This window comes from Pelophylax lessonae (genome assembly GCF_965119305.1).
Source record: "Pelophylax lessonae genome assembly, chromosome: 4".
Taxonomy (NCBI): domain Eukaryota; kingdom Metazoa; phylum Chordata; class Amphibia; order Anura; family Ranidae; genus Pelophylax; species Pelophylax lessonae.
Genome location: NC_138771.1, coordinates 667,970,333 through 667,993,690, shown reverse-complemented (window position 1 = coordinate 667,993,690; position 23,358 = coordinate 667,970,333). Strand labels below are relative to the sequence as shown.

The 23,358-nt window shown below is 51.5% G+C and overlaps 1 protein-coding gene and 1 long non-coding RNA gene across 2 annotated transcripts in view; one reads left to right on the top strand and one right to left on the bottom strand.

Moving 5' to 3' along the window:
- The window catches only part of LOC309554243, a 30,733-nt gene extending 14,549 nt beyond the window's left edge, over positions 1-16,184 (top strand). The window contains exons 2-3 of the long non-coding RNA XR_014225215.1: positions 11,492-11,538; positions 15,943-16,184. This is a non-coding gene — a long non-coding RNA (uncharacterized lncRNA). The remainder of the gene's footprint in view (positions 1-11,491; positions 11,539-15,942) is intronic.
- Positions 16,185-22,081: 5,897 nt separating this feature from the next.
- The window catches only part of LOC309553086 (uncharacterized protein), a gene marked incomplete at both ends in the record, with an annotated part of 111,974 nt that continues 110,697 nt past the window's right edge, over positions 22,082-23,358 (bottom strand). The window contains 1 exon segment of the mRNA XM_082253985.1: positions 22,082-22,480. Within this exon segment, the coding sequence (XP_082110111.1) occupies positions 22,082-22,480 (399 nt within the window).

The window sequence follows — 23,358 nt, the reverse complement described above, 5'->3', positions numbered from 1 at the left end:
CTGGGAGATTCACACAGAGTGTTTGCTGGATTCATCCAGCTGTATTATAAGCTGCACACCCATACTGGGGCCAATATGTGGACAGGGGCCAAACTAGTTAGGGGCAAATATAGACAGGAACCAATATGGACAGGGGCCAAACTAGTCAGGGCCCAATATGGACAGGGGCCAATATGGACAGGGGCCAAACTAGTCAGGGCCCAATATGGACAGGGGCCAAACTAGTCAGGGCCCAATATGGACAGGGGCCAATATGGACAGGGGCCAAACTAGTCAGGGCCCAATATGGACAGGGGCCAATATGGACAGGGGCCAAACTAGTCAGGGCCCAATATGGACAGGGGCCAAACTAGTCAGGGCCCAATATGGACAGGGGCCAAACTAGTCAGGGGCCAATATGAACAGGGGCCAAACTAGTCAGGGGCCAATATGGACAGGGGCCAATATGGACAGAGGCCAAACTAGTCAGGGCCCAATATGGACAGGGGCCAATATGGACAGGGGCCAAACTAGTCAGGGCCCAATATGGACAGGGGCCAATATGGACAGGGGCCAAACTAGTCAGGGCCCAATATGGACAGGGGCCAAACTAGTCAGGGCCCAATATGGACAGGGGCCAATATGGACAGGGGCCAAACTAGTCAGGGCCCAATATGGACAGGGGCCAATATGGACAGGGGCCAAACTAGTCAGGGCCCAATATGGACAGGGGCCAAACTAGTCAGGGCCCAATATGGACAGGGGCCAAACTAGTCAGGGGCCAATATGAACAGGGGCCAAACTAGTCAGGGGCCAATATGGACAGGGGCCAATATGGACAGAGGCCAAACTAGTCAGGGCCCAATATGGACAGGGGCCAATATGGACAGGGGCCAAACTAGTCAGGGCCCAATATGGACAGGGGCCAATATGGACAGGGGCCAAACTAGTCAGGGCCCAATATGGACAGGGGCCAAACTAGTCAGGGCCCAATATGGACAGGGGCCAATATGGACAGGGGCCAAACTAGTCAGGGCCCAATATGGACAGGGGCCAATATGGACAGGGGCCAAACTAGTCAGGGCCCAATATGGACAGGGGCCAAACTAGTCAGGGCCCAATATGGACAGGGGCCAAACTAGTCAGGGGCCAATATGAACAGGGGCCAAACTAGTCAGGGGCCAATATGGACAGGGGCCAATATGGACAGAGGCCAAACTAGTCAGGGCCCAATATGGACAGGGGCCAATATGGACAGGGGCCAAACTAGTCAGGGCCCAATATGGACAGGGGCCAATATGGACAGGGGCCAAACTAGTCAGGGCCCAATATGGACAGGGGCCAAACTAGTCAGGGGTCAATAGTGACAAACGCCAAACTGGTCAGGGGCCAAACTGGTCAGGGGCCAAACTAGTCAGGGGCCAAGCTGGTCAGGGGCCAAACTGGACAGGGGCCAAACTGGACAGGGGCCAATATGGACAGGGGCCAAACTAATCAGGGGCATATATAGTCAGGGGCCAAACTAGTCAGGGGCCAATTTAGACAAATGCCAAACTAGTCAGGGGCCAAACTAGTCAGGGGCCAATATAGACAGAGGCCAAACTAGTCAGGGGCCAAACTAGTCAGGGGCCAATATAGACAGAGGCCAAACTAGTCAGGGGCCAAACTAGTCAGGGGCCAATATAGACAGAGGCCAAACTAGTCAGGGGCCAAACTAGTCAGAGGCAAATATAGACAGGAATCAATATGGACAGGGGCCAAACTAGTCAGGGGCCAATATGGACTGAGGCTAATATAGACATAGGCCAAACTAGTCAGGGGCAAATATGGACAGGAACCATAATGCACAGGGGCCAAACTAGTCAGAGGCCAATATGGACTGGGGCCAATACAGATAGGGGCCAAATTAGTCAGGGGCAAATATGGTCAGGGGCAGAACTAGTGAGGGGCCAAACTAGTCAGGGGCCAATATAGTCAGGGCCAAATTAGCCAGGGGCCAATATGGACAGGACCAATATAACCAGGGGCCAAATTAGTCAGGGGCCAATATGGACAGGGGCCAATAGGGAAAAGGGGCAATACAAACAAGGGCCAAACTAGTCAGGGGCCAGTATGGACAGAGGCCAAGCTAGTTAGGGGTCAATATAGACAGGGGCCAGTTGTGTGACCAGCCTGGCCTTGCTGTGTGGTAGGAAACCCGTGCACACGTTACCACAATGCATGTTATGACCATTAGTGCATTGTGGTGCAACTCATTCAGAATGTCGCTCCAACACGTTAAGACGACTGAGCGCCTACACACGGTAAATCACCACCTAGTGTTGGGGTTCACTACATTGGCAAAGGGGGGGAGGTTATTTTAGTGCATTGCCAACCCTTCATGTGAACGGTCCGCCTGAATGCAAAATGCAACGCACCAGAACGCCAAGCTCTCATTGGGCCCTTGTAGCTCCAAGTGTTTACTTGCCCGTCCTGCGCTGTCTTTCCCTTTAAGCATGTGGTCAGTGTGTACACTAGCTGGGCACCCATGGACCATGTATGTCACCGTGACATTTCTGGGTGATGTCATCACTCCCTGTGGTGAAGCAGCTGAGCGAAAGCCTGATCTTATCTTCTGCAATTTCACAACTTTCAGTTCCCGAGGTTCCGGGTTCTGAGATTTGAAGGGGGGGGTTCTGAGATTTGAAGGGGGGGGTTCTGAGATTTGAAGGGGGGGGTTCTGAGATTTGAAGGGGGGGGGTTCTGAGATTTGAAGGGGGGGGGGATTCTGAGATTTGAAGGGGGGTTCTGAGATTTGAAGGGGGGGTTCTGAGATTTGAAGGGGGGGGGGTTCTGAGATTTGAAGGGGGGGTTCTGAGATTTGAAGGGGGGGGTTCTGAGATTTGAAGGGGGGGGGGTTCTGAGATTTGAAGGGGGGGGGGATTCTGAGATTTGAAGGGGGGTTCTGAGATTTGAAGGGGGGGTTCTGAGATTTGAAGGGGGGGTTCTGAGATTTGAAGGGGGGGGTTCTGAGATTTGAAGGGGGGGTTCTGAGATTTGAAGGGGGGGGGTTCTGAGATTTGAAGGGGGGGTTCTGAGATTTGAAGGGGGGGTTCTGAGATTTGTTGTGTTTCTGCTCTACCTGTCCTGAGAGTCGGCGGTGATACGGCGTACCTGCGGCGTGCATTGTGTGCCCTTCTTGCCACCCTCTTCTACGTTTCCTGTCTGATGAGGAATGACTGAGGATGAAGGATGGATGATCATAGATGATGATGGATGGATGAATGATCATGGATGATATATGGAGTATTCATGCATGATTGATGGATGGAATATTCATGGATGATGGATAGATGATGATGATGGATGATTGATAAATGACTGATAATGGATGGATGATGATGATGGATGATGGATGGATGATGGATGGAGGATGATGATGATGGATGGATGATGATGGATGGAGTATTCATTGATGATTGATGGACAGATGATGATGATGGATGATGATGGATGGAGTATTACATGGATAATTGATGGACAGATGATGATGAGGGATGATGAAGGATGAATGATGAATAGAGTATTCATGGATGATTGATAGATGGATGATGATGGATGGATGATAATAAATGGAGTATTCATTGATGATTGATAGACGGATATTGATGAGGGATGATCATAGATGGATGAAAGATGGTGTATCCAAGTATAATTGATGGACAGATGATGATGGATGGATGGATGGATGATGGTGGATGGAGTTTTCATAGATAATTGATGGATGGATGATGATGGATGACGGTCGATGATGGATGGAGTATTCATGGATGATGATGGATGATGATAGATGGAGTATTCGTTGATGATTGATGGACAGATGATGATGATGATGATGATGATGATGAATAATTGATAAATGACTGATAATGGATGGAGTATTTGTGGATGATTGATGGATGAATGCTGATGAGGGATGACCATGGATGATGATGGACAGATGATGAAAGATGGATGGATGATAAATAATGATGGATGGATGATTGATATGCAGATGCTGATGGATGATGGATGGATAGATTGTGAATGATGATAGATGATTGATGGATGGATGATGGTGAATGGATAATAGGATGTGAATGGTTATAGATGATGGATGATTGATGAATGACTGATAATGGATGTATGATGATGGATGGATAGATTGTGAATGATGAATTGATGATAGATGATTGATGGATGGATGATCATGGATGGATGATGGTGGGTGGATAATAGGATGTGAATTGTTATATATGATGGATGATTGATGAATGACTGATAATGGATGTATGATGGTGATGATGATGGATGATGGATGGATAGATTGTGAATGATGATAGATGATCGATGGATGGATGATAGATGATCATGAATGATTGATAAATGAATGGATGATGGTGGATGGATTATAGGATGTGAATGGTTATAGATGATGGATGATTGATGAATGACTGATAATGGATGGATGATTGATGGATGGTGATGATTGGATGGATGATGATGGATGATAAATGAATGGATGATGGTGAATGGATAATAGGATGTGAATGGTTATAGATGATGGATGATTGATGAATGACTGATAATGGATGGATGATTGATGGATGGTGATGATTGGATGGATGATGATGGATGATAGATTGTGAATGATGATCGATGGATGGATGATGGTGGATGGATAATAGGATGTGAATGGTTATAGATGATGGATAGATGATTGATGGATGGATGATGATGGATGGAAGATGATGATGGTGGTAGGTCTTATACACAAGCAGTCCTGATGAAGGGGGAATGTTTGAACCTTTGAAACGCGTTGTCTCTCTGATTTTACTAATCAATAACTGAGTTGGGTTCTGTGACCATTGGTGTGCCCCCCCCTCCCCCGGGTCTCTATATATGGGTCTCCCTCCCTCCTCTTTATTTTGGGGGTGTTTTGGTACATCAGAGAATTCTCTCCTCCCCCCAATCAATGAGACGGCCAATCACACCTGTGGATATCAGTATTAGCGGATGTAGCGCCCCCTGTGTTTGTATCCAGAAATAAATGCCGGGCGCTCTATCCGAGGCTGGAAAGGAAATGTCCTTCCATCGGTGACTTCTTCTCATTTCCTGTGAGGGCGGCCAAACTGTGACCTCATCACCCCCCCTCCTCCCCCTCCCCCGTCCCGCTCATTAACCCTTCCCGCTTCTCTCGGCTGATCATTCCATGGTAATAATATTTATAGTAGTTGTGTTTGTTGGAGAGCGGAAGTATGAAGAGCGACCTGAGAACGGCGGATTGAGTTTGGGGTTCAGGATTCGTGTAATGCCGGCCAGAGACGGCAGAATATCACAGATACATTATTGTGTACTGTCACTTTAATTTCTTCTTTATGAGGGTCACAGAGGGTTAAATCTGTCCTCTGTATTATATATTGCTCTCCCTGCCCCCACCCTGCCCCCCTCCCCCCCTTCTCATTACACGCCATACCTTATCTTAGACCCAGAGATGTCATCACCGGGTCTCTGTGCTTCTCTATGCAATGTAGGCAGACCAGGCTGGTGGGAGGGGCCAGCAGGTAAAGATCCCAGCCCCCTGCCTCAGTACTCTCAGGAGCCCTCAGTCCTGATGCAAGCAGTGGGAGGAGTTATGCAAATATTTAAATGCCTTGGGGGGGTGCTCTCAGGAGCCCTCAGTCCTGATACAAGCAGTGGGAGGAGTTATGTAAATATTTAAATGCCTTGGGGGGGGGTTCCTCTCAGGAGCCCTCAGTCCTGATACAAGCAGTGGGAGGAGTTATGCAAATATTTAAATGCCTTGATTTGGGGGGGGTTCTCTCAGGAGCCCTAAGTCCTGATGCTAGCAGTGGGAGGAGTTATGCAAATATTTAAATGCCTTGATGGGGGGTGTCCTCTCAGGAGCCCTCAGTCCTGATGCAAGCAGTGGGAGGAGTTATGCAAATATTTAAATGCCTTGGGGGGGGTCCTCTCAGGAGCCCTCAGTCCACATGCAAGCAGTGGGAGGAGTTATGCAAATATTTAAATGCCTTGATTTGGGGGGGGGGTTGTTCTCTCAGGAGCCCTCAGTCCTGATGCAAGCAGTGGGAGGAGTTATGCAAATATTTAAATGCCTTGGGGGGGGTCCTCTCAGGAGCCCTCAGTCCACATGCAAGCAGTGGGAGGAGTTATGCAAATATTTAAATGCCTTGATGGGGGGTGTCCTCTCAGGAGCCCTCAGTCCTGATGCAAGCAGTGGGAGGAGCTATGCAGATATTTAAATGACCTGTTAGGTGGGTGTCAGTCTGGAGGAGTGGGCGTTCCTAGGCAGGCTGTATTTGCATAGGTAACGCCCACATGTGATGCTGAGCCTTCATGACTGAAAGAACTGCAATGCAATGAATGAAAGGGGCGGGGCCAGAGACAGTCAGGCTGGGGAGGAAAGAGCTAGATGATGCTGGATGTCCTCCAGCCAGGAAATGAGGCGGGCTCTATGTGAGTTGCTGCACATGAGAAGCTCGCAGTGTGCAGTGAAATCAGAGGAAGCCGTTTCAGTCCAGGAGAGGAGCCGCTACAACTCTGCAAGGCTGGAGGGGAGGTCGGAGGTCAGCTGATGTCACTCGTCCAATGACTGCGCTCAGATGAATCATTTCCTGTTTTTTTTATATTTCTCAGTTTTTCTTATCTGTACTCCTCACAAATAATGAGCAGATCGGTCTCCTTCCCTCCTGGAATTAGTATTTCAATGCCGGTACCGAGCCGGCCGTGACCTCAGTGCAGGCGCCGGACCCTTCTCTCTCCCGTCTGCAGAGGTCAGAGGTCAGAAATGAGAGATATTATACACATGTATATGAATGGAATGGGAGGGGTGTGGGGTGTGCAGAAGAGTCTATTAATGTTGGCTGATGGGAGGCCTGTTGTTGTTGTGGGATCTAATGTTGCTGGGGTGGATCTTTTGTTGCTGGGGGTGGTATTTTGTTGTGGGTGGTCCATTGTTGCTGTGTGGGGGGGGGGTGTCTATTGTTGTGTGAGGGAACTATTGTTGCTGGGGAGGTCTTTTGTTTCTCGTGGCTCTATTATTGCTGGTGGGACCTATTGTTGCTGGGGTGGGGTCTATTGTTGCTGGGGAACTTATTGTTGCTGGGGTGGGGTTCATTGTTGCTGGGGGAGTCTATTGTTGTGTGAGGGATCTATTGTTGCTGGGGTGGGGTCTATTGTATAGATGACGTGTTTTTGTTGAGGGGACCTATTGTTGCTGGGATCTAGTGTTGTATGGGGGATCTATTGTTGCAGGGGTGGGGTCTGTTGTTGCTGGGGGAGCCTATTGTTGTGTGAGGGATCTATTGTTGCTGGGGTGGGGCCCATTGTTGCTGGGATGGGGTCTATTGTTGCTGGGGAAGATATTGTTGCTGTGGTGGGGTCAATTGTTGCTGGGGGGAGTCTATTGTTGTGTGAGGGATCTATTGTTGCTAGGGTGGGGTATATTGTTGCTGGAGGGACCTATTGTTGCTGGGGTGGGGTATATTGTTGCTGGGGAACCTATTGTTGCTGGGGTGGGGTTCATTGTTGCGGGGGGGGGTCTATTGTTGTGTGAGGGATCTATTGTTGCTGGGGTCTATTGTATAGGGGATGTATTTTTGTTGAGGGGACCTATTGTTGCTGGGATGGGGTCTAGTGTTGTATGCGGGATCTATTGTTGCAGGGGTGGGGTCTATTGTTGCTGGGGGAGCCTATTGTTGTGTGAGGGATCTATTGTTGCTGGGGTGGGGTCTATTGTATGGGGGGGCCTATTGTTGCTGGGGTGGGGTCCATTGTTGCTGGGATGGGGTCTAGTGTTGTATAGGGGACTTTTTGTTGGAGGGGTAGGGTCTGTTGTTTCTGGTGTAGTCTATTGTTGTGTGAGGGATCTATTGTATGGAGGACCTATTGTTGCTGGGTGGGGTCCATTGTTGCTGGGATGGGGTCTAGTGTTGTATGGGGTACCTATTGTTGCAGGGGTGGGGTCTGTTCTTGCTGGGGGAGTCTATTGTTGTGTGAGGAATCTAGTGTTGCTGGGGTGGGGTCTTTTGTTAGGTGGGGGCCTATTGTTGCTGAGGAAGTCTTTTGTTGTGTGAGGGATCTATTGTTGCTGGGATGGGGTCTGTTTTTGCTGGGGAACCTATTGTTGCTGTGGTGGGGTCATTTGTTGCTGGGGGAGTCTATTGTTGTGTGAGGGATCTATTTTTGCTGGGGTGGGGTCAGCCGCTGAGAGTGCAGGGAGGGAAAGAGCCCCTCCCAGCTTTGCAGACATCAATGAGAAGAAAAGGAAAATCCCAAAAGCCGCAAATCGCACAAAACCCCCGTGTGTAAAGAGTGGAAACAGCCTCAGTTCACAATCCATCCAGACCATACTCCCCTCTCCAACGCGTTTCGTCCCACCCACAGGGCTTAGTCAGTCCTCATGACTAAGCCCTGTGGGCAGGGGCGAAACACGTTGGGGTATGTGGCCTGGACGTTTCCACTCTTTACACATGGGGGGGTTTTGTGTAATGTGCGGCTTTTAGGATTTTCCTTTTATTCCAATTAGATGTACTATTGGTAAGTAGGAACGGCCGATCAACCAATACATTATGACCAATGACAAGCAAAGTGAATAACATTGATTATCTGGTTACAATGAAAGTGGGTGGTATATATAAGGCAGCAAGTGAACATGTTGTCCCTGAAGTTGATTTTTTTGAGTGTTTGAGGGGCTTTGACAAGGCCCAAATTGTAATGTCTAGGGTCAGAGCAACTCCAACACTGCAGCTCATGTGGGATGTTCCTGGTCTGCAGTGGTCAGGACTCAGGACCAACCAAAAGTGGTCCAAGGAAGAAGTGGTCAACCGGCAATAGGGTGATGGGTGGCCATTTCTCATTGATGTAGATGGGGAGGCGAAGGCTCATTGATGGAGGTGAGGTGGGAAAGCTCATCCGTGGAGGTGGGGAGGAAAGGCTCATTGATGGAGGTGGGGAGGGAAGGCTCATTGATGGAGGTGGGGAGGGAAGGCTCATTGATGGAGATGGGGTTGAGAAGGCTCATTAATGAAGGTGGGGAGGTAAGGCTCATTAATGGAGGTGGGGAGGGAAGATTAATTGATGGAGGTGCGGAGGGAAGGCTCATTGATGGAGGTGGGGAGGGAAGGCTCATTGATGGAGTTGGGGAGGTAAGGCTCATTGATGGAGGTGGGGAGGGAAGATTAATTGATGGAGGTAGGGAGGCCATGGCTCATTGATGGAGGTGGGGAGGCCATGGCTCATTAATGGAGGTGGGGAGGGAAGGCTCATTGATGGAGGTGAGGAGGGAAGGCTCATTGATGGAGGTGAGGAGGGGAGGCTCATTGATGGAGTTGGGGAGGGAAAGCTCATTGATGGAGGTGGGGAGGAAAGGCTCATTGATGGAGCTGGGGAGGGGAGGCTCATTGATGGAGGTGGGGAGGGAAGGCTCATTGATGGAGGTGGGAAGGGGAGGCTCATTGATGGAGCTGGGGAGGGGAGGCTCATTGATGGAGGTGGGGAGGGAAGGCTCATTGATGGAGCTGGGGAGGGGAGGCTCATTGATGGAGGTGGGGAGGGAAGGCTCATTGATGGAGGTGGGGAGGGAAGGCTCATTGATGGAGGTGGGGAGGGAAGGCTCATTGATGGAGGTGAGGAGGGAAGGCTCATTGATGGAGGTGGGGAGGGAAGGCTCATTGTTGGAGGTGGGGAGGGAAGGCTCATTGATGGAGGTGAGGAGGGAAGGCTCATTGATGGAGGTGGGGAGGGAAGGCTCATTGATGGAGGTGAGGAGGGAAGGCTCATTGATGGAGGTGAGGAGGGAAGGCTCATTGATGGAGGTGGGGAGGGAAGGCTCATTGATGGAGGTGGGAAGGGAAGACTCATTGATGGAGGTGGGAAGGGGAGGCTCATTGATGGAGGTGGGGAGGGAAGGCTCATTGGTGGAGATGGGGAGGGAAGGCTCATTGGTGGAGGTGGGGAGGGAAGGCTCATTGATGGAGGTGGGAGGAAAGGCTCATTGATGGAGGTAGGGAGGGAAGGCTCATTGATGGAGGTGGAGAGGAAAGGCTCATTGGTGGAGGTGAGGAGGAAAGGCTCATTGGTGGAGGTGGGGAGGGAAGGCTCATTGATGGAGGTGGGGAGGGAAGGCTCATTGATGGAGGTGGGGAGGGAAGGCTCATTGATGGAGGTGGGAGGAAAGGCTCATTGATGGAGGTGGGAGGAAAGGCTCATTGATGGAGGTGGGAGGAAAGGCTCATTGATGGAGGTGGGAGGAAAGGCTCATTGATGGAGGTGGGGAGGGAAGGCTCATTGATGGAGGTGGGGAGGAAAGGCTCATTGGTGGAGGTGAGGAGGAAAGGCTCATTGGTGGAGGTGGGGAGGAAAGGCTCATTGGTGGAGGTGAGGAGGAAAGGCTCATTGATGGAGGTGGGAAGGGAAGGCTCATTGATGGAGGTGGGGAGGGAAGGCTCATTGATGGAGGTGGGGAGGGAAGGCTCATTGATGGAGGTGGGAGGAAAGGCTCATTGATGGAGGTGGGGAGGAAAGGCTCATTGGTGGAGGTGAGGAGGAAAGGCTCATTGGTGGAGGTGGGGAGGGAAGGCTCATTGGTGGAGGTGGGGAGGAAAGACTCATTGATGGAGGTGGGGAGGGAAGGCTCATTGATGGAGGTGGGAAGGGAAGGCTCATTGATGGAGGTGGGAAGGGAAGGCTCATTGATGGAGGTGGGGAGGGAAGGCTCATTGATGGAGGTGAGGAGGGAAGGCTCATTGATGGAGGTGGGGAGGGAAGGCTCATTGATGGAGGTGAGGAGGGAAGGCTCATTGATGGAGGTGAGGAGGGAAGGCTCATTGATGGAGGTGGGGAGGGAAGGCTCATTGATGGAGGTGGGAAGGGAAGACTCATTGATGGAGGTGGGGAGGAAAGGCTCATTGGTGGAGGTGGGGAGGGAAGGCTCATTGATGGAGGTGGGGTGGGAAGGCTCATTGATGGAGGTGGGGAGGGAAGGCTCATTGATGGAGGTGGGGAGGGAAGGCTCATTGATGGAGGTGGGGAGGGAAGGCTCATTGATGGAGGTGGGGAGGGAAGGCTCATTGATGGAGGTGGGGAGGGAAGGCTCATTGATGGAGGTGGGGTGGGAAGGCTCATTGATGGAGGTGGGGTGGGAAGGCTCATTGATGGAGGTGGGGTGGGAAGGCTCATTGATGGAGGTGGGGAGGGAAGGCTCATTGATGGAGGTGGGGAGGGAAGGCTCATTGATGGAGGTGGGGAGGGAAGGCTGGCCCATATTAGTCCGATTCAATAGAAGAGCTATTGGAGCTTACATTGCTGATAAAGGTAATGCTGGTTATGATAGAAAGGTGTCAGGACACACAGAGCATCACAGTCTGTTGTGTATGTTGCTGTGTAGCCACAGACTGGTCAGGTTGCCCATGTTGATCCGTGTCCACAGCCAAAAGCGCCTACCGCTAATGCCTCCGTCTTCTGTGTCTTGCAGGGCATCGGATGTGTGGGACAGTGAGGACATAAACATGGCGGCTCCAGGTAAGAGGATGACATCACACCAGGGGGAGGGATGATGGTGGTGCTGGTGGAGATAATGATAGTGGTGATGGTTAAGGTGGAGATAATAATGATGCTTATGGTGGTGGTGGAGAGGATGGGGTGGTGTGATGGTGGGGATGGTGAAGATGATGCTATTGATGCTGGAGGGGTTGGTGAAGATGATGTTAATTGTGGCGGAGATGATGCTGGTGGTGAATATGATGATAGTTGTGGAGATGATGAAGGTGTTGTTGGTGAAGATGGTGGTGGTGACGGTGAAGATGATGATGTTCTGGTGATGACGATGGTTGTGGTGGAGATGATGATACTGCTGATGGTGGAGATGGTGGTGTTGGAGAGGATGATGTTCAGATGATGAAGATGATGTTGGTGGTGGTGGTGAAGATTACGATGGTGAAGATGATGATGTTATGATGATGGTGGTGATTTTGGTGGTGGTGGTGATGGAAAAGATGATGTTCTGATGATGATGGTGGTGAAGATGATGGTGTTGGAGAGTATGATGTTCTGATGATGAAGATGATGGTGGTGGTGGAGATGATGATGCTGGTGGTGAAGATGATGCAGGTGTGGTGAAGAGGATGACGGTAGTGGTGATCATAATGGTGGTGCTGATGGTGATTATGATGACGGTAATGGTTGTGAAGATGACGGTGTTGGTGATGATGATGATTATTTGATGGTGGTGGTAATCGTGGTTGTGCAGTTGATGGATGATGATTGGTGGTGGTGGAGATGATAAAGGCAGTGGTGGTGGAGATAATGATTGGGGATGATGGCGGTAGTGGTGGAGATGATGATGGATGATGATGGTGCTAGTGGTGGAGGTGATGTTGATGGGTGGAGATGATGATGATGGGTGATGATGGCAGTAGTGGTGGAGATGATGGTGATGATGGCGGTAGTGGTGGGGATGATGATGATGATGGGTGATGATGGCGGTAGTGGTGGAGATGATGATGGGTGATGATGGCGGTAGTGGTGGAGATGATGATGGGTGATGATGGCGGTAGTGGTGGAGGTGATGATGATGGGTGATGATGGCGGTAGTGGTGGAGATGATGATGATGATGATGGGTGATGATGGCGGTAGTGGTGGAGATGATGATGGGTGATGATGGTGGTAGTGGTGGAGATGATGATGGGTGATGATGGCGGTAGTGGTGGAGGTGATGATGATGATGGTGATGATGGCAGTAGTGGTGGAGATGATGATGATGGGTGATAATGGCGGTAGTGGTGGGGATGATGATGATGGGTGATGATGGCGGTAGTGGTGGGGATGATGATGATGGGTGCTGATGGCGGTAGTGGTGGAGATGATGATGATGATGGGTGATGATGGCGGTAGTGATGGGGATGATGATGATGGCGGTAGTGGTGGAGATGATGATGGGTGATGATGGCGGTAGTGGTGGAGATGATGATGGGTGATGATGGCGGTAGTGGTGGAGATGATGATGATGATGGGTGATGATGCCGGTAGTGGTGGAGATGATGATGATGGTGATGATGGCGGTAGTGGTGGAAGTGATGTTGATGGGTGGAGATGATGATGATGGGTGATGATGGCAGTAGTGGTGGAGATGATGGTGATGATGGCGGTAGTGGTGGGGATGATGATGATGGGTGATGATGGTGGTAGTGGTGGAGATGATGATGGGTGACGATGGCGGTAGTGGTGGTGATGATGATGGGTGATGATGGCAGTAGTGGTGGAGATGATGATGATGGGTGATGATGGCGGTAGTGGTGGAGATGATGATGATGGCGGTAGTGGTGGAGATGATGATGATGGGTGATGATGGCGGTAGTGGTGGAGATGATGATGATGGGTCATGATGGCGGTAGTGGTGGAGATGATGATGATGGCGGTAGTGGTGGAGATGATGATGATGGGTGATGATGGCGGTAGTGGTGGAGATGATGATGATGGGTCATGATGGCGGTAGTGGTGGAGATGATGATGATGGGTGATGATGGCGGTAGTGGTGGAGGTGATGATGATGGGTGATGATGGCGGTAGTGGTGGAGATGATGATGATGGGTGATGATGGCGGTAGTGGTGGAGATGATGATGATGGGTGATGATGGCGGTAGTGGTGGAGATGGTGATGATGGCGGTAGTGGTGGAGATGATGATGGGTGATGATGGCGGTAGTGGTGGAGATGATGATGATGGGTGATGATGGCGGTAGTGGTGGAGATGGTGATGATGGCGGTAGTGGTGGAGATGATGATGATGGGTGATGATGGCGGTAGTGGTGGAGATGATGATGATGGCGGTAGTGGTGGAGATGATGATGATGGGTGATGATGGCAGTAGTGGTGGAGATGATGATGATGATGGCGGTAGTGATGGAGGTGATGATGATGGGTGATGATGGCGGTAGTGGTGGAGATGGTGATGATGGGTGATGATGGCGGTAGTGGTGGAGATGATGATGGGTGATGATGGCAGTAGTGGTGGAGGTGATGTTGATGGGTGATGATGGTGGAGATGATGATGATGGGTGATGATGGCGGTAGTGGTGGAGGTGATGTTGATGGGCGATGATGGTGGAGATGATGATGGGTGATGATGGCGGTAATGGTGGAGATGATGATGATGGGTGATGATGGCGGTAGTGGTGGAGATGGTGATGATGGCGGTAGTGGTGGAGATGATGATGATGATGGGTGATGATGGCGGTAGTGGTGGAGATGGTGATGACGGCGGTAGTGGTGGAGATGATGATGATGGGTGATGATGGCGGTAGTGGTGGAGATGATGATGATGGCGGTAGTGGTGGAGATGATGATGATGGGTGATGATGGCGGTAGTGATGGAGATGATGATGGGTGATGATGGCGGTAGTGATGGAGATGATGATGGGTGATGATGGCGGTAGTGGTGGAGATGATGATGGGTGATGATGGCGGTAGTGGTGGAGATGATGATGGGTGATGATGGCGGTAGTGGTGGAGGTGATGATGATGGGTGATGATGGCGGTAGTGGTGGAGATGATGATGATGGGTGATGATGGCGGTAGTGGTGGAGATGGTGATGATGGTGGAGATGATGATGATGGGTGATGATGGCGGTAGTGGTGGAGATGATGATGATGGGTGATGATGGCGGTAGTGGTGGAGATGGTGATGATGGCGGTAGTGGTGGAGATGATGATGGGTGATGATGGCGGTAGTGGTGGAGATGATGATGATGGGTGATGATGGCGGTAGTGGTGGAGATGGTGATGATGGCGGTAGTGGTGGAGATGATGATGATGGGTGATGATGGCGGTAGTGGTGGAGGTGATGTTGATGGGTGATGATGGTGGAGATGATGATGATGGGTGATGATGGCGGTAGTGGTGGAGGTGATGTTGATGGGCGATGATGGTGGAGATGATGATGGGTGATGATGGCGGTAGTGGTGGAGATGGTGATGATGGGTGATGATGGCGGTAGTGGTGGAGATGATGTTGATGGGTGATGATGGTGGAGATGATGATGATGGGTGACGATGGAGGTGATGGTGATGGGTGATGATGGTGGTAGTGGTGGAGATGATGATGATGATGGGTGATGATGGCGGTAGTGGTGGAGATGATGATGATGGGTGATGATGGCGGTAGTGGTGGAGATGATGTTGATGGGTGATGATGGTGGAGATGATGATGATGGGTGCTGATGGCGGTAGTGGTGGAGATGATGGCGGTAGTGGTGGAGATGATGATGATGATGGGTGATGATGGCGGTAGTGGTGGAGATGATGGTGATGATGGCGGTTTTGGTGGAGATGATGATGGGTGATGATGGCGGTAGTGGTGGAGATGATGATGATGGGTGATGATGGTGGAGATGATGATGATGGGTGCTGATGGCGGTAGTGGTGGAGATGATGGCGGTAGTGGTGGAGATGATGGTGATGATGGCGGTAGTGGTGGAGATGATGGTGATGATGGCGGTTTTGGTGGAGATGATGATGGGTGCTGATGGCGGTAGTGGTGGAGATGATGATGATGGCGGTAGTGGTGGAGATGATGATGATTGGTGATGATGGCGGTAGTGGTGGAGGTGATGGTGATGGGTGATGATGGTGGTAGTGGTGGAGATGATGATGATGATGGGTGATGATGGCGGTAGTGGTGGAGATGATGATGATGATGGGTGATGATGGCGGTAGTGGTGGAGATGATGATGATGGGTGATGATGGCGGTAGTGGTGGAGGTGATGATGATGGTGATGATGGCGGTAGTGGTGGAGATGATGATGATGGTGATGGGTGATGATGATGGATGATGATGGTGGTGGTGATCTCCTCTCTATATATGATGATATATTATGTATACACTGGATTGGTTTTCTCTTGTCTGTGATCCTGTGTTTCCTTCCCCAGGTTACTCCTCACCTGCTCCGGGATACCCCAACCCCCCTTATCCCACTCCACCGTATCCCACTGCCCCCTCCGCTCCACCCGCACCTTTACCTCCGTCTCCTGGATTCCATGATTACCCCGGAGGTGGGTGCAGTGTCCCCCCACAGCACCACATGCACCCCCACCCACAGCTGGAGCCAGCAGGAGCACCTTATTTGCCCGTCAGCAGCGGGGGCACCCCAAGTGCCTTGGAATACCTTAATCAGGTACCTACCTGTCTGTCTACCTACCTGTGTGTATCCTCCATGTCTGATACTCCATACATACCTACTTACCTGATCTCCACCTGCAGTGAGTACTGTCTGTGACACCCCATACCACTCTGTAACCCTTCATCCTCCATAGACGTAGGACCTCAGTCCTCAGCTTCAGACTAGGAGAGGAGGAGGGGTATTAATAGAAGCCAACCAGGCTGTACGACACAGCACAGGGCGTTGTGCCTGATTGGATGGGAGAGCACTAGTTGACCTCATCAGATAATGCTCCTCCCCTATCCAATCACAGGCCGGGGAGGCGGTCCCTGACCAGCATGATTTTTGCTTTACCAGGAAAGGAAAGTGTGGTCAGAGCCTGTGTGTGCCATCGGAGTCAGAACACTGGCTGAACAGAGTCAGATCTTCCCCGAGGGGCCCCCCCAGGACTTCCTGTGGGAACTTTCACCTGGAATCACTGCCGGTGTCTCAGCACCTTCCCTCAATGGTGTCAGTGCTGAGTAATCTGCTGTGGAAAATCTCATTTTTGTATTTTTTTGTTGGATAGAATGGAAAAGAGTTAACAGTTCCTTATTATTGTTATTCCATTCTGTGACCCCCCTTGGGCAGATTGCTCCTCACTTCCTGTCCCTGTGACACCGGTACATGAAATTTACCAGGACAGGAAGACACGGACGAAGTTCTGGTGATCCCGCTCACTCAGTAACACTCACTGTACCCTATGTATAAAGGATCAGCGCAGTTACCCTAGGACAAGACTATAGAACACCTCCCCCTTCACTTATCTACATAACATGGAGGGAAAGTGTTCTATAGTTTTGTCCTAGGGTGACAATGCTCCTCACTGTACTGGATCTATTAAGGATTAGTATTGGCAACCTAGAGTACAACTACAGAACACCTCCCTCTCTACTCATTTCCATAAAATGGAGGGGAGGTGTTCTGTAGTCCAGTCTTAGGGTGTCAAGACTCTCTCAGTGTACTTTATCTATTAAGGATCAGTGTTGTCACCTTAGGACATGACTGCAAAACACCTCCCTCTCTACTGATTTCCATAAAATGGAGGGGAGATGTTCTGTAGTCCCATCCTATGGTGACAACACTTAGTGTACTTTCTCTATTAGGAACACCTCCTCCTCTACTCATCTACATAAAACGGAGGGGGAGGTGTCTGTTATAGGGTGACCACTCACTGTACTGTGTCTGAGGACAAGCAGCATGGTCACCCTAGGCGAAGGGTCTACAGAACACCGTCTCCTGTACTGATCTACATGACATGGAGGGGAGGTGTTCTATAGTGCTGTCCTAAGGTGACAACACTCACTGTACCTGCAGAGGAGCAGTGTTGTCACCCTAGAGCAGGGCTACAAGATACCTCCCTCTCTACTCATTTCCATAAAATGGAGGGGAGGTGTTCTGTAGTCCAGTCTTAGGACGTCAACACTCACTCAGTGTACTTTATCTATTAAGGATCAGTGTTGTCACCTTAGGAAAGGACTACTGAACACCTCCCTCTCCACTCCTTTCCATAAAATAGAGGGGAGGTGTTCTGTAGTCCTGTCTTAGGGTAAGAACACGCACTGTACTGTGTCTTAGGGCAAGCAGCATTGTCTCCCTGGGGCAGGACTACAGAGCATTTACCCCCGCTCATTGTCTTCATAACATGGGGGAGGTTTTCTGTAGTCCTTTCCTAGGGTGATAAAACTAATTTACTGAACTGTATCTGGAGGAGCAGCATTGTCACCCTAGGACCAGGCTACAGAACACTCCCCTCTCTGCTCATCTGCATAACATAGGAGGGAGGTGTTCTGTAGTCCTGTCCTAGGGTGATCATTTTACTCATCTACATAATATGGAAGGGAGGTGTTCTGTAGTCCTTTCTTGGGGGGGGGGGGGACAACACTCACTCACTGTCCTGGAACGACCCGGTTACACTCAGCCTGCCCACGAATCTCAGCCGATCCCTGCCGAGATCTGATCCATCTTTGGGGAGCTTCACACATAAATAGGCAAAGGAACTCAACCACAACCCCCCATACCCTCCCCCAATCTGCATCAAATAGAGGGTGTGGTCAAATTTCACTAACAGTGGGAGGGTCTTAAAGGAGCATTAAATAGCAAGAGTGCTGAGTTTAGATAGGGGGGTGCTGCAGGGTACAGGGGTCCGCTATGTACATTGTGCAGAGTTCAGGGGTGCTGCATGCAAAGTGCAGTGTTCACGGCGGGCAGAGTACAGAGTTCAGGGGTGCATGGCACGCAGAGTGCAGAGTTCAGGGGTGCATGGCGTGCAGAGTTCAGGGGTGCGCGGCACGCAGAGTGCAGAGTTCAGGGGTGCACGGCGCGCAGAGTGCAGAGTTCAGGGGTGCACGGCGCCAAGAGTGCAGAGTTCAGGGGTGCGTGGCACGCAGAGTGCAGAGTTCAGGGGTGCATGGCAAGCAGAGTGCAGAGTTCAGGGTGTGCTGCATGCAAAGTGCAGTGTTCACGGCAGGCAGAGTACAGAGTTCAGGGGTGCATGGCACGCAGAGTTCAGGGGTGCATGGCGTGCAGAGTTGAGGGGTGCACAGCGCGCAGAGTTCAGGGGTGCGCGGCACGCAGAGTGCAGAGTTCAGGGGTGCGCGGCACGCAGAGTGCAGAGTTCAGGGGTGCGCGGCACGCAGAGTGCAGAGTTCAGGGGTGCACGGCGCGCAAAGTTCAGGGGTGCGCGGCACGCAGAGTGCAGAGTTCAGGGGTGCGCGGCACGCAGAGTGCAGAGTTCAGGGGTGCACCGCGCGCAGAGTTCAGGGGTGCGCGGCACGCAGAGTGCAGAGTTCAGGGGTGCACGGCGCGCAGAGTGCAAAGTTCAGGGGTGCACGGCGCCAAGAGTGCAGAGTTCAGGGGTGCGCGGCACGCAGAGTGCAGAGTTCAGGGGTGCATGGCAAGCAGAGTGCAGAGTTCAGGGTGTGCTGCATGCAAAGTGCAGTGTTCACGGCGGGCAGAGTACAGAGTTCAGGGGTGCATGGCACGCAGAGTGCAGAGTTCAGGGGTGCATGGCGTGCAGAGTTGAGGGGTGCACAGCGTGCAGAGTTCAGGGGTGCGCGGCACGCAGAGTGCAGAGTTCAGGGGTGCGCGGCACGCAGAGTGCAGAGTTCAGGGGTGCGCGGCGCGCAAAGTTCAGGGGTGCGCGGCACGCAGAGTGCAGAGTTCAGGGGTGCACGGCGCGCAGAGTTCAGGGGTGCGCGGCACGCAGAGTGCAGAGTTCAGGGGTGCACGGCGCGCAGAGTGCAGAGTTCAGGGGTGCACAGCGCCAAGAGTGCAGAGTTCAGGGGTGCATGGCAAGCAGAGTGCAGAGTTCAGGGTGTGCTGCATGCAAAGTGCAGTGTTCACGGCGGGCAGAGTACAGAGTTCAGGGGTGCATGGCACGCAGAGTGCAGAGTTCAGGGGTGCATGGCGTGCAGAGTTCAGGGGTGCACAGCGCGCAGAGTTCAGGGGTGCGCGGCACGCAGAGTGCAGAGTTCAGGGGTGCGCGGCACGCAGAGTGCAGAGTTCAGGGGTGCATGGCACACAGAGTGCAGAGTTCAGGGGTGCATGGCGCGCAGAGTTGAGGGGTGCACAGCGCGCAGAGTTCAGGGGTGCACGGCGCCAAGAGTGCAGAGTTCAGGGGTGCGCGGCACGCAGAGTTGAGGGGTGCACAGCGCGCAGAGTGCAGGGGTGCACGGCGCCAAGAGTGCAGAGTTCAGGGGTGCGCGGCACGCAGAGTGCAGAGTTCAGGGGTGCGCGGCACGCAGAGTGCAGAGTTCAGGGGTGCATGGCATGCAGAGTGCAGAGTTCAGGGGTGCATGGCACACAGAGTGCAGAGTTCAGGGGTGCATGGCGCGCAGAGTTGAGGGGTGCACAGCGCGCAGAGTTCAGGGGTGCGCGGCGCGCAGAGTTCAGGGGTGCATGGCACGCAGAGTGCAGAGTTCAGGGGTGCATGGCGTGCAGAGTTCAGGGGTGCACAGCGCGCAGAGTTCAGGGGTGCGCGGCACGCAGAGTGCAGAGTTCAGGGGTGCGCGGCACGCAGAGTGCAGAGTTCAGGGGTGCATGGCACACAGAGTGCAGAGTTCAGGGGTGCATGGCGCGCAGAGTTGAGGGGTGCACAGCGCGCAGAGTTCAGGGGTGCACGGCGCCAAGAGTGCAGAGTTCAGGGGTGCGCGGCACGCAGAGTGCAGAGTTCAGGGGTGCATGGCACACAGAGTGCAGAGTTCAGGGGTGCATGGCGCGCAGAGTTGAGGGGTGCACAGCGCGCAGAGTGCAGGGGTGCACGGCGCCAAGAGTGCAGAGTTCAGGGGTGCGCGGCACGCAGAGTGCAGAGTTCAGGGGTGCGCGGCACGCAGAGTGCAGAGTTCAGGGGTGCATGGCACGCAGAGTGCAGAGTTCAGGGGTGCATGGCACACAGAGTGCAGAGTTCAGGGGTGCATGGCGCGCAGAGTTGAGGGGTGCACAGCGCGCAGAGTTCAGGGGTGCGCGGCGCGCAGAGTGCAGGGGTGCACGGCGCCAAGAGTGCAGAGTTCAGGGGTGCGCGGCGCACAGAGTTCAGGGGTGCGCGGCACGCAGAGTTCAGGGGTGCACGGTGCCAAGAGTGCAGAGTTCAGGGGTGCGGGGCGCACAGAGTTCAGGGGTGCGCGGCACGCAGAGTTCAGCTTTCTTTTACAGCTGTTTACCTCTGCATCCCCCATCCACATCTCAAGTTTAATCCTCTTCAGCTCTGACTTCTGCATGCAACAAGCAGGTAACCTTTGGCACAGCCTCATTGTAGGAGATTATTTGGTAGTTTCCAAGAGTTGGGTTTAAGTGGGACAATCTCTGAGAAAAACACACAGAGTGGGATAGCTGATAAGATAAGGAAAGGAGAGGGCTATGGGATGGGGGGGAGGGGATGAAGAGGTAAGAGTCCAGAGGTGAGGGGCGGTCATAAAACTGTTGGATGGTGATTTAGAAAACCGAGGTCACCACTGAGTCCATTATCTCTTGCATCCAAAAGAGCTTCCATTCGACATCCAAAAGTTCCCTTTAGGAACCAAACAATGTCTTCTATAGTGTGATCTGGTTGAGAAAAGATGTCCAACAGGTGTTTTTTTTTTTTATTTTCTGTCCTCTTTCACCAACGTAAGATCCTCAATCATATTTATTGTATTGGATGAGGTGCACCACAATACCGGAGGTGCAGGTGTCTGATGCTGTAACATTGAAGGTCCCCTTTTGGACGTGTGAGACGTATTAATGGGTTGATGTGGCTGCAGTCTCCAGCGTTCGCTATGCCGGGTTCTGTTCTCCTTCTGTCTGTCCCTGTAATCAGAATAAACGCTCATGATGTCTGATTGATGTCTGAGGTTGGGTGGTTCCCCGAAGGCCAACTGTCACGTAACTGATCAGAGACTGAAATGATGAGGGTGGCCTCTCTTGTATCTCCAGCCCAGGTCCCACTGGAGGTGGAACAGAAGGATGTTGAGGGACAGGTGGAAGAAGAGTGTCGGCAGGTGTTGATAGGAGTGCTTGCAGCAGGTGAAGCGGTTCCAGGCAGGCTGGCAGAACAATAGGTCAGGGACGGGAACTGTGCATGGAGATCCAGCTGTAGTTAAAGGGGCGCTTTGCATATATGTAGCCTCACGGAAAAAGCCCACTTCTGTGAAGCCGTATGTATGTGTTATGCCGATGTGAAGGGGTTAAAAGTCAGAAACCAGGACTCTTTCATAGTTCTGATGGGTTGCAAATCTTTGATTATCACTCTTCTCTCTTCTAGTGTTGGACTGTATGTGGTTAATGGAGGAACACGGATTATTATTTTCCCCTCCTTGTCTTGTAGATGTTCTTTTTGGACCTTTCTTGTGCTGTTGGATCTGTTCCTGAAACCTTTTAATGGAAGGATTCTGCTAGAACTCCGAGATGTTGATTTCTGTCTTCTGGGTCAGACCATACGTGGTGGCATCTGGTAGCCTGGTTGGGTATGATGGGCCTTTTGGTGTGTTGAAGGTGACTTCTGCCTTCTGGGTCAGACCATACGTGGTGGTATCCGGTAGCCTGGTTCTGTATGATGGGCCTTTTGGTGTGTTGAAGGTTATTTCTGTCTTCTGGGTCAGACCATACGTGGTGGCATCTGGTAGCCTGGTTCTGTATGATGGCCTTTTGGTGTGTTGAAGGTGACTTCTGCCTTCTGGGTCAGACCATATGTGGTGGCATCTGGTAGCCTGGTTGGGTATGATGGGCCTTTTGGTGGGTTGAAGGTTATTTCTGCACTCCAGTGGGACATCATTTCTCACAACCAGACCACACTATGGAAGACATGAAGGTTTGGGTTCTTAAAGGAAAATTAAAAACTATCCAGAAAAGGAAAACCTTTGAACTGTGAATGATAATTGTGTTTGACATGGGGGATAATGGACTCCATGGTGACCTCAGTTTTCCAAATCCCCATCCAACAGTTTTATGACCATCCTCACCTCCTGAACTCCCCCTCCTCCACCTCATTCCATGCCCCTTCTTTACTCCTTATCTGATCATCTCTCCTAATTCTATTAGCTTTGTCTGTTTGTCTCTCTCTTGTTTTTCTCCTCGGGATGTTTTGAAGATTCCTTCTTCACATTTTGCTGACACATTTCTATCTCAGCACTGCTTGGACCTTAGGAGAAAGGGTGAGGCCCTGAAAGCTTCTCTGAGATATTCACTCTCAGTGCAAATTACACAAAGTATTGCAGATAGGACTTCACCGTGTAATGACACGTGCAATAATACAATCACCGTATATATGACAAGGATGGATTCACCGCCGGGGAATATTTGGAGGAAGTCACATTCATTGCTTTATAGATCTCTGCCTTCCCGTGTCAGATGTCTGCTCTGCTTCTTCCAGACAGATTGGTGAAGATGAATCTCTCTACTCACAATTCCAAACATATTATCTGTGCAGATCCTCATTATTTCCTCTTATTATTCACATATAATACAATAATAAAATGATTATTACAGGTATTCATATAGCACTGACAATTAAGCCCCCATTCACACTACCGCGACGCTACTTCGCACCGCGACCTCCGAGACCTCGGAGCGGCCGCCACAGACTTCATAACATTGAAGTCTATGGCGGTTGCCTCCTGGTCGCCCCAAAGAAGCTCCGGACCCTTTTTCTAGGTCGGAGCGACTTGTGTCG